The following is a 12,279-nucleotide window of genomic DNA, read 5'->3' on the forward strand; positions in this document are numbered from 1 at the left end:
ATCACTCACCGAGTCGAGGATTTCGAACTTCTTTTTGGCCTGTAAAACGTTGATCTACGGGAAAAATGAGTTTCGTTTAGACATCTTAGCAGCATCTAAAGACTAATGTGTGCATAAGTACCAGAATACAAGTTAGAAAATACTATTGCGCCCCTCAGTGGAGCTTCGGAATACTGCAGATGCTGCGTTACAGATGTAAAGCCAAATCTCTATGTATTACCTAAGAACCCTAAAAAAGTGCCTTTTTCCTTTTTTTTTTACAAAAATGTAAGAAAATGATAGTCTAAGTGTTTCAATCTTAAAGGATTATAGTTTGACGGAGTGTGTTATATACTGACAGGTAAAAAATTCTGTAGTTTCCTGTTCTTTTATCACTAGAAGTAGATTCTAGTCTGCTGTACACCCACATGCACTACAAATGCTGTAGATAGAGATTTGGTTGAAGAGTATCTGAGCATTCCTTTAAGGTAACTCCACCATAACGTTTTTAAAATGAGCTCTAATCCCCTTGCAGTAGAGTCACTGATCAGAGCTAAGTCACTGCAGTCCCCGCTAAAATCCTGCCGGCTATTATTTTTAATAAAAGAAAATACAAAAAGACTTGCTGGACAGGGTGCCAATCCATCGTAGGACCCACACATACTACTTATTAGCCTAATCTGCATGTCTTTGGACTGCGGGAGGAAACCGGAGTACCTGGAGGAAACTCAGCAAGACACACAGACCCGAGGTGGGAATCGAACCCGGACCCTGGAGGAGCAAGGTGAAAGTGCTAACCACTAAGCCACCGTGCCACCAATTCAATTCAGTTACATTGAATTGTAAAACACTAAAAAAAAGGACGACGTGCCTTCAAGTGAAAAAGATTAGACAATGATAAATAGACAAAGAGCTGATGAACTAGACATGAGCTAATAATATGACTATTTTGAACATGGAGGCAATATTATGTACTTCTTATGTATTTCTGATTACTGTCTAATACATTTGCCTAATTTAGTAATCAAAACCATGTATACAATGATTGCCTTGTGTTTTGACTCGTTCTTTGTCTATTAAACACTCTTTTATTTATCCCTTTGCTTGTATGCTGTGTTTGACCAAAGCTATATTATTATAAGATTGGATGATGTTTTGGCCTTGTTAATTTTGTAATTAATGTAACGTCACTTTTTTCTGTATTGTTAGTCACCTGTAATACGTAGTCAAGGGCAAGCTGTCGGAAACACTTCCTGGTCACTAGAAGTGTACTGCTGGCTTCCTCCACCTCGTGCGGTTTGTTGCGGGGAGCCTGGGCGTTTTTCACCTGCGCTATCTCCATGTCCTCTCGCACCTTGTCGAATTGCTTCTTCGTCTCCTTGAACTTGCGCACATCCCTGGAAGGAGGCGGGGGAGGATATCAACAAGGGTTAGACAATGATAATAAGTGATTATGGAAAGAAGGTAAAGGTGATTAAAAGAAAAAAAATCTACTTACTCCTTGACAAACGTGTGCAGTTGCTGCTTAATCGACCTTTGGGCCTGGTCAAAGAGGATCTACAGGATTAAGGGAACAATAGACAGTAGAAATTAACCCGACATTTGTGTTAAATGACTGTAAGCCTGGAGCAAAAGCAAAAGAATTTTGGAGCAACCATGGTAAATCGCTCCCAATGCACCTGACCGAGGGTTGTACAGGGGATCTTCACAGTATATGACCAAATTTGACCACTAGATGGCAAAGTTGCAATTGCAAAATCAAAAAAGAACCAACCCTGATACACTTCCTTACTCATATTTATTATTATATATTATTTAACCCCCACCATCCCCTCTATTTCCTCTTATCAGCTTTGTATCACTCTCCAAGCTGACGTTCATGCAGGGAAGTTGACGCATGGAGTAAATGGGGCAAAGTGCTGGAAAGCAGTGTGGGGATTTTGTCTAAATTAATGTCTCAGTCTGGGAAAAGAGAGAAAGAACCTGACAATAATCTGCATTGAGTTAAAAATGAAGAAGCTTTTTTGTCAAAACAGTCCAACCGGGACTTTTGATTGTGTAGAATAACAGTACAAACTAGAGCCATACTAATGCACTTATCCCAGTGTTTTCATGATCAGACTTCCTGTTACACTGGCCTCCCTGGAACTCCCTTAATGGCTTGGAGCGAGGTCAGCACTGTATGGGAATGTGACAATAACTCCCAACCGCATTCCTATAATGAAATGTTATTTTTTAATGAAAGAAAAGGACTATCAAAGGAGTTCCTGGGAGGCCAGTGTTTTAAACGTGATGATGGTCATGGCTCTGGTGTACTCATTAAACTTTCTACCTTTCTATGGTATCCAAGCACTAGTAGAACATTTCAATTAGAGCAATAATATAGCAGGAAATTAAACAGAGAAATAAAGGTAGTTTTTAGTCTCATAATTCCTGCACACATTTCATAAAATCAGCTGTAAATGTATAAAATGAATTCTGGGACAAATGCAGAAAATAATTCACATGGAAATAGAACCAGAAAAAAGGCTTGAACGTAACGCTAGAAATGCACTATAAAACTGGAAAACATAATACAACAAAAACTGCATATGAAGAGGCAATAGGACTGAACACAAAACAGGTGGACATAGTAGGATAGCAACTAGTGATGGAAGAATGGCAGGGAGAAGTGCAATCAATACACAGAGCTGCACTGCATGCTGTCAGGGGATTTCTGGCACATACATGGCTCGCTTATGCATAAATGAAACAGGTACGAGGGAAACAGGATGCAAAACTCTATGTTCATCTTTGTGCATGTGGAACTGTTGAAATCATATAGAAGAACCAGCCCACACCTCAAAATAACAATTTAGACATAAGTCAGACTAGGCTGCTGTGTATTTTGACTGTCTTTAGGGGTGTTCACATGTTGCATCTTTCACATTTGGGGACACATGACAAGCACGCTCACAACCGTCGTAACACCCATAGGTTTTTCCATGCGCATTCAAGCCGCAGGAATATTAAAAATCCCAACTTTTCAGAAAGCCACAACTAATCAGCTTCCACTCTTCCTTTCCTCCTGGTTCAGCTGGTGAAATTCTCTGTGTTTTCTTCATGCTTGAAGGATGTTGGGAAGTACCATGGCAGACACCACGGGAGCCCAAGCTCGTGAGCGATTTGGAAAGAAGGAGAAAGCTGATGGTTTCCACATGGTTTTAGACGTGGCATGTGATCGGCCCCTTAGGGCAAATCATTTTGGTATCAAAGTGTCTTGTTGTGTTGTCATTGGTTAATCAGTTTATTCAGGCATTAAAAAATACACTTTGCTTATTTAGTTTGTTTACGCATGAAAATCCGTCAATGAAGATTTTTATATTGCAGTTAATTTTTTTTCTAGAATACGTAAAAATTATGGATGTTGAAATCTGGAGCTGTTGGAGGTTCTGCAGGGAAACAGTTCCATTTCTTTTGCTCTAACCTGGAACGCATTGTGAATCTTTAAATGTAAGTTGCTTTAAAGTTAGATACTTTGGTTTAAGCATCTTACTGCAGTTAAACAGTGGCATTCTTTCCCACTAGGATTTAATGTATTTTGTCTCAGACTGCCTGTTCTGGACTTTTGACCTTGAATAGAAATCGTATCTAGACCTTTGAATATTAAATGTGAGAACCGCTGTCATGCAAGATACAAAATCCATGCTTCTTTTCAAGAAAACTGTAACAGACATATAAATTACAAATAAAGCTGGAAAGCTTATCATTATCATCATTACAGTGCATCCTAACCATTTCCATTCCATTCTCTAATACTCATTGAATAGAATCAGCATTTTCCCTTCCACTAAACACAAAAACAGCCACTAAACAGCAGCCATTCATTACACACCGGCGATGTGAATCCGGTTGCTCTATATTTCATTTAATTAGCCAGTGTATGTGGATGTAAGTAGTTAACAGCTCCCTACTGCTGGGGGATTACGTCAGACAAAGTGGACTCGGTTTCCGGTGCCATTTTAGGCTCTTTAATCTGCATTCGCCAGCTTTTACTCTCTCTCTTTCGTTTATTTTTACACTCTGCTCTCAGGCTATATTGTGCATGGTTCCACTCTCTCTCTCTCAAAATCTGTATGCCATATTTCTCTAATTATTAGAAACACAGTGAAAGAGAAGATCCACTGAACCACATATAGTATTCTGTGGTAAAGCTTTAATTAAGCTACTGAGAGAAGAGAGAGAGCATGAAAGCAAATGCGAGCAAGAAAGTGAGAGTTTCATCGTGGCCTCAAGCCTGAAACTTTTAGAAAAAGCATGAAGGCTCCTTGATGTAGTGCCAAGAGTTAAAAAATGCAACATTAACCGATTGCTCAAGCATCACTATTACAAAAAAGTAAAGCTCTAAGGTACCTCCACAGAACCTCAGATAACCTCCAAAATAATGAAGGAGACAAAGAAAAAAGGTAAAACAGATAACTAGAGCCATAAAGAATGAGCAGGAGCAAGGCAAAGGAGACATGGAAGTGGAAGATCAATAATTGTTTCAAGATGTTGTGCTGAAGTGCTACCCACATGTGTAACCTCTAAATCAAATTTTTCTTTTTTCCTCAGGGAGAGAGAATCCAGAGACACATGTACAGTATGACAGCCCTGCAAAATTAGTTTTAACGTGCACGTTTAATAACGTGCACATCAAAAAGAAAACAAGCATCATGAAAGTCTTAAACTGGCCTTCAAACAGGTTTAGAATGACTAAAACAGTCCACTCCTGCTTTTCTGTTTCATTCACTGTTTTGTTTTATTTGGTTCTGGAAACCAAGCTGAAAAAAGACCTTGTGCTGTCGAAGTTTACAACATGCGCCATACGGTCACAGCCCTGCCGCCTTGAGCTTGTGAAGAAAACACAAGAAACGGCTACGAAAACAGAACCTCGGGACTCCCTGTGGCATCAGGATGTGAATTCCAAACCCAGAAAGGTCACGGAGGTCCAAGGTCAAGGTCACGCCTCGGCTAACACTCATGCCAGCGTCTTTCTAAATGTTTACTCTGAGTAACCTTAAACCTTACAGCAAAGACCGGTGATATAAATATGGGCCTCTTTGAAATACAGAACTCGAAGATCTTTTGTTATTTTGTGAGGTCTATGTGCTGCACGATTTCCTGTGACATTCAATATTGATTTGATTCGAACTGCACAGCAAGCTGTCACAAGGCAAAAAAAAACACCAGCTTGGATTGTAGGAGTCTTCCTGTTAGCGTGAAGATGACTACGGTGCGGGTGAGTAAGAGCCGCTGTTATGCAAGCCGGTCCCTCCGCCGCCGCAGACAGTAAACAAACGAAGATCGAGCACCGATCCCAGCCATGATCCGGGCTCATCTTTCATCTCTCATCTGGGGATGGAAGCGCCTACACATAAATAATGTGATGGCATAAATAAAGGTCGAGTTGAGTCAGCGGGAGAAATTTGAAGTAAAGTGTTGCGTAACATTTCTGAAGAGCATTAATGATTATGGGAAAAGAGTCAGATATTGAGGCAGAAACTTAATCCTAGTGACTAATACCGTTGTACTACCAAAACTGTCCTTTATCCCAAAATCGTCCTTCATACTTTTTTGATCGACATGGTGCATTAATGGTTCCACTGAACCACAACATAAGCATGTAAAGCTAAAACAACATTATTTGGGCTTGTACAAAGGAAAAACTTCAGCATTTACACAAAGCATAAAAACATAACCCAAGAGACAGTTATTATTATATACAAGATGGCAAACAGGGATACGTATTTTAATGGTTTATATATATATATATATATATATATATATATATATATATATATATATATATTTGGCTTGTATTAATTCCCAGCCAGTGCCCAAAGTCCCAAGCCACTAGATGCAGTGCCGGTCCCCGGATTAAATGTAAGGTTTGCATCAGGAAGGGCATCTGGCGCAAAACCTGTGCCAAGTTGTTGTGCGGACTGAATATTCCGCTGGTGACCCCTTGCCAGGAGCAGTCCAAAGACCAACAACTTATTTGGCCTGTATCACCTTAAAGCCATTTTGCTTAGTGTTAGCATTGTAATGCTTATTTAATTTGCTAGCCGATTAGTTAAATGTTGCTAATTGTTTTAGAACAATTGACATTACAATTACCACTGGTCATGTATTTTGAAGGTCATTAAAATAAATAAAGTCAAACAATATTTTTTTTCGAACTGATTTGATTCGAACTGCACAGCAAAGAGAAAGCTCTAGAGAAATTATATAAACAGGGTACATTAATGCTATGTCATTGGGCTGTACATACAGTAGTATGTACAGCCCAATGACATAGCATTATTGCTCGAATTAGCCATAGTAATATAGCTCCTGCTTAGCTAGTTACTACATCATTTAGACAGAAAATGTTTCATTCTGGCATCAGTTTAATTTTAACTTTGTTTTCTAGAAAAATGGTGGAGGCAATTTTAACTAATATTAAAACTAGCATTAGCATATATGTCTGTTCTGGTTACGTGTTAGCATGACTCTCCCTAAGCAGAGCTGAAACAGGTTTTCCATTTTTTATTTTATATATATTTCACTGTAGGGTGGAGTTTATTATCGGGAACAGTGTTTCCCATAGTTTTTTACATATTTATGTCGTGTTCTGTGTTTGTTTTTGTTTTTTTCCATTCTGTTATGGACTGTTTGTGTTTGAAGAAATATCAGCGTTTCTCCTGAAGCACTTATTTAATTTACTCCTGAAGCAGTTATTGTAACAAAAAAAAATGCAATACAAAATAAATCAAATTATCATGTTAAAAAGGTAAAAATTGCTAAATGTTTTAAATTGTTCATTGTTTAGGACATTGTCGAGTGACCACCAGGAGAAATGTTTACACTTTCTTCTTTTCAAGACCTTTTAGTTTACGCAAATATCAAAAAAAAAGTAAAGTATTATAAAAAGTAGTATAAAAAAAGTATTATATATAAATATATATATATATTTTTTATATATAGATTTTTTAATATTTTTTAAATTCCCTATAAACTGAAATGTAAAGCGATTATTTTAACGTATTTTACGACTGCATATCTTTAAACTACTGATTCACTGGTTAGGGGAATTAGGCCTGTTAGAAAGCTTAAAACATGATAGGTGTTAATTTACGGTTAATCCTAAATAAACATTAACATGGCAGCATGGTGGCATAGTGGTTAGCACTGTGGCCTCGCACCTTCAGGTTCAAATCCGCCTCAGGGTCTTTGTGCATGGAGTTTGCATGTTCTCCCCATGCATGGTGGGTTTCCTCCCACAGTCCAAAGACATGTTTAGGCTAATTGGCGTTCCCAATTTGCCCGTAGCGTGTGAATGCGCATGTGAATGTTGACCAGAGGTCCTACCACGGTTATAACAATGGGAATAACTACAATGGTAATCAGGAGGTCCCTAGTCAGACTACAGAGGCTCCAAGATGGATGGATGGAAACATGAATGTACCATAAGACCAAATAGTACATTGATTAGACAGTTCATATTGAGGCAGTCATGTAAATCAGCTGGCAGCATGGTGGCACAGCTTTAGTGTTGTTGTCTGGCATCACCATGGTCCCTGGTTCAGTACTGAGCTCTGGGTACTGTCTGTATGGAGTTTCAACTTCTCCATATATATACACTGAGAACCTTGGGTTCTCAGGTTTCTGTACTCTTTTTAAAAACATGATGGTGGACTGGCTATGCTAAATCAAAAAGATAATGCAAAAAAATTAAATTAATGTTAATGACTTACTAGATTTGTTGTTGTTGCGGTGCTTAAATAAAGCTGACTCACAGCATTTTGGTCTCTAGCTTTTTCAGATTTTTTTTCCCTGCACCAAACACAGCGGCAATCTTCTTTACACTCAAGGTGAGAAACACACATCTCTATCACCTTGCCAACAATTTTCTCTCCTCACAGCCTGACTATGTGCTAGACAACAGCAGTAGTTTTTAGCCATCTAGGTGGAAGCAATTTAATTTTAGACATCTGAAAAAAAAAATTTTGCTTCACTAGTTATTTAAAGAAAAGACACATTCCTTTTGTTGAACGTTTTATAAAATAACTCGGTGTGAAGATTAAGACCACGTGAAAGAAACAGCATATGATGCAACACAAGCTGTGATCTATATCTTATATTAGTCACGCACAGATACATGTTCAGCCGCCCTGGTGTTTTAGAGATATCTGAGTGCAATAAAGGTCTCTGCATTCATGAGGCAATGCGATTAGATCTACTGCAACCTGCCAGGCCTGTGATTTACAGAGTGATAGGTTAACTGCTCTGACCCAGACACAGTGACAAGAGTGAATTAAACTGATGGCCTTTCTGCTCAGGAGTGTCTTCTCAAGTCTGGACAGTAAATAGAAAGGAAACGGGATTAGGAATAATCGTCAATCATTTTGTAACTCATCACCACAAATAGCGCTTAGAAAAAAGCAGTGAGCAATGAAAAAGGTTGTGAAGCATCTCTAGTGAAATCAAAGGAAAACGCCCTGTAAACACGTTACACTTCCCTTCACGAGCCTATGACCTGAAAATCATCATGGCTACATGCTCAGTCCTGGGAATGCACCATTTCCACCGCATATCCACACAACAATTTATCACAGGAATAAACTTCTGCCATAAAACCAGCACAATGGTGGCAAAATCTCACAGGAAAATACAGCACTAGATTCGAAGGAAAAGGATCAGCAGTTTTTGGGCAGACAATTAAAAAGCCACAGGACAACCAAGGAATTTCCTCTGCTCCAGAAAGCCAGTCAGCTCTGTTGCGCTACAGGTACTTGTTCTGTATCTGATGAACAACGCAAAAGCCTTATTAGTGATAATGAGTGATTTGGGGACATTTAAGTAGAAACAATTAATTCGCAGTGGATTCAAATGAGAAATGAAACAAAAAAAGCAAAAGTGATAACCCCATTTAAAACGTATATACAATGACAGCCGACTCCTTTCTCCTTTTCTTTTTCATTCTCTCTCTCTCTCTATTGCTTTCTTTCTCTCTCTCCCTTTCTGTCTCATGTGTTATGTTTCCAATTATAACAGCTCTCGAAAACAGGAAAAGGACTTGCTCGTTGTCAGCAATATATCCCATATCGTACTTGCAGATTAAAGCTTTTCCTCCATGTGACTTTCACTTGACCTGGTTGTACACATAAAACCCTGATAAACTGCTGAAATAAATGAAATATAATACATGATCTTTCTATCAAGTTCATCGAGGTACAGTATGATTGGGTAGAAAAAAGGAATTCATGGTTTATTAAAAAACTTGACCAAAAAGATGAAACGATCACCTTTTTTTTAAACAGTTCTCTTTTGGTTATAACTAATGCATTCTGGGTAAAATGTAGCCTTTTTATAGCTTTATCGAGGATCAGCTTCCTGTAGTCAAATCTGACCTTAAATTTGCAACTCAGTTTAGGCCAGGATCGTACAGGGTAGGTGGCAATAAGTTCTGAAATGTGCAGGTGGTGTTGGTGACTGATTGTGTGTACAATCCAGTTGTTCTGGATTGACAAGTTATCTATCGATTTTCAAGAATCGATTTACATATGGCCTGCTTTAATACATTTGCACCATTTAAACCTTTCGCTGCGGCTATGGGTCTCATCACTGTACTGTACTGTATCGTACTGTACACCTTTGATCCAAGTCCTGGATTGATTTAAACAGCCCTTAGTCTTTAATTTATCAAGGCCAGAAGGATAAAAAAAATGCAGAGAAAATCTGAAAATTAATTAGCAAAGAAAGGCTATCCATGGCTTCATTCTCCTCATCCTCTTCAGTGAGCACTTTATCCGTTAGGATTCAGAGCATATCCGGGAACAGCAGGTTTGTGAGGTGGGAATACACCTTGGATGAGTATGTCATAATACACTAATACACTTGTATAGTATGGTCAATTTATTAACTAAAATACTGCCATATTTGGGGAAGTGGAAGGAAACCGGAGAACCTAGGGGAACCCACATAGACCTGCTTGAGAAAACATGTCCTAAACTCAGGACTGAACCGCGAGGAACCTGGTGCTGTTTATGGGAAAAAGTTACATTCAAGGAAAGTATAGGATTTAGGGATTTATTAATGTAAAAAAAAAAGAAAAAAAAAGCAGTCATTCAGCCTTGACAGCAAAACTTGTTTAAGTGCATTTAAAGAATGACACATTCACTTAAACCAATACAAGGCACACTCACATAACTAACAGTGGATCAGCATAAAATGGAGGCATGTGGAACACATCAGGCAGATGTGAGGTGAAACACTGCATGTAAAGAAATTAGGCTTTTCAGGGCTTAAATTTCAGCCTGTGCAACATGTAAAGTAGTTTGTAGTAAAGTACCCAGGAGACATGCTTGCCTTGCAGGAAACTATGGACCATTATGCGATTCGGGTAGGAAAATGCTGTATATATGTACGGTATATAGATCGACACATTGGTTTTATTATGAGAGCATGTGTGTGCATTGTTGCCACCGGGGCGAGGGAGCTCTGGTGACTCACCGTGTGGTAGTTGACGATTTCCTGAAGGCTCTCTCCACATTTCTCTAGAAACTCCTGCAAAAACACACAATGAGATATGTAATCTTATACACCCTGCCATTACAGCCTCTCAGGACGATCCGGTTTAGATCATTCTATTCTGTTGGTAAACAGGACACAGACGATTATAGTAGTGAGCTGAAACTATTATATTTCTACCAAACAGGTGTTTTTAATAATAACCACTCCAAATATTTATTGTGATTCTGAATAACTTACAGAGATCATTTCCTCCTTGCAGTGGTGCGACAGGTCCCGGATGCCATTGATGAGGAGTTTATTGGCGTTGGTGTATGCCCGGCCAGCCTCGATCATCCCGCTACACAGCTTCACCAGCTGATGGGAGGAAAGAACGAGATATACTGTATGCTTGACGTCACAAGGTTTAATGTTAGAATGGTAGAGGAGAAAAAGAATTAGGGTTGACACTGAAATTATAGCATTCCTAAATGGGTTTGCTCCTGGAACACCCAGCAATTATCACCTCACAGCATGAGCAAGCGCCCGCATAAACACAAACCAGGCAACGCTGATTAGGTGCTAGTCTGGACTGTGGGTTAATACAGTCATACACATGCACGCGCGCAGCAGGAAGGGTTGTTCACACAGACACACTCATACACAGGTTGTGTCCCCGACAGAAGGCGGCCGATTCAATTACACCGTTGTGAAAATGAGTTTATTAGATGATGTCACAAGCTGTCATAATGCCAGCCCGCTATAATGTAATGTAATTAAATTTTAAAAGGAACTACCTGTTTCATGGCTGTTCCACAGGATTAAATGTACTGTACATTTATTTAATCAGATAAGACGTAAGATACAGTGGGTACGGAAAGTATTCAAACCCCCTTAAATTTTTCCTAAGAGCACAGTGGCCTCCATAATCCTTAAACGGAAGATGTTTGGGACGAACTTAACCCTTCCTAGAGCTGGCCATCGGGCCAAACTGAGCTATCAGGGAAGAAGAGCCTTTGTGAGAGAGGTAAAGAAGAATCCAAAGATCACTGTGGCTGAGCTCCAGAGATGCAGTCGGGAGATTTTTTTATTAATTTGTAGAAACTCAACCATCACTGCAGCCCTCCACCAGTTAGGGCTTTATAGCAGAGTGGCTCGACGGAAGCCTCTCCTCAGTGCAATACACATTACAAACACCTGAAGGACTCCAAGATGGTGAGAAATAAGATTCTCTGGTCTGATAAGGACAAGATCAAACTTTTTGGCAGGCTTTTCACCTCTCCAATTCAGTCCCAACAGTGACACAGGGTGGTGGCAGCATTCTGCTGTGGGTTTTTTTTAGCTGCAGGGACAGGACGACTGGTTGCAATCGAGGAAAAGATGAGTGCGGCCAAGTACAGGGATATCCTGGACGAAAACCTTCTCCAGAGTGCTCAGGACCTCAGACTGGGCCGAAGGTTTATCTTACATCAAGACAATGACCCTAAGCACACAGCTAAAATAACTAAGGAGTGGCTTCACAACAACTCTGTGACTGTTCTTGAATGGCCCAGCCAGAGCCCTGACGTAAAACCCAATTGAGCATCTATGGAGAGACCTAAAAAAGGCTGTTCACCAACGTTTACCATCCAACCTGACCGAACTGGAGAGGATCTGCAAGGAGGAATGGCAGAGGATCCCCAAGTCCAGGCGTGAAAAACTTGTTGCATCTTTCCCAAAAAAACTCATTAGGCCTGGATTATTGGAAAATAATCATCTTCGGGCAAAAACTGTAACTACTGTGTGCTT

General features: G+C 39.5%; 1 protein-coding gene across 1 annotated transcript in view; it reads right to left on the minus strand.

Annotated features, from left to right (window-relative positions):
- Positions 1-12,279, minus strand: part of acap3b (ArfGAP with coiled-coil, ankyrin repeat and PH domains 3b) — a 60,654-nt gene that overhangs the window by 20,293 nt on the left and 28,082 nt on the right. Inside the window, exons 3-7 of the mRNA XM_053484125.1 lie at positions 10,753-10,869; positions 10,495-10,548; positions 1,478-1,536; positions 1,193-1,376; positions 10-54 (exon numbers count right to left, since the gene is read on the minus strand). Of these exons, the coding sequence (XP_053340100.1) occupies positions 10-54; positions 1,193-1,376; positions 1,478-1,536; positions 10,495-10,548; positions 10,753-10,869 (459 nt within the window). The remainder of the gene's footprint in view (positions 1-9; positions 55-1,192; positions 1,377-1,477; positions 1,537-10,494; positions 10,549-10,752; positions 10,870-12,279) is intronic.

The sequence above is a fragment of the Clarias gariepinus genome, chromosome 23, assembly GCF_024256425.1.
Source record: "Clarias gariepinus isolate MV-2021 ecotype Netherlands chromosome 23, CGAR_prim_01v2, whole genome shotgun sequence".
Taxonomy (NCBI): Eukaryota; Metazoa; Chordata; class Actinopteri; order Siluriformes; family Clariidae; genus Clarias; species Clarias gariepinus.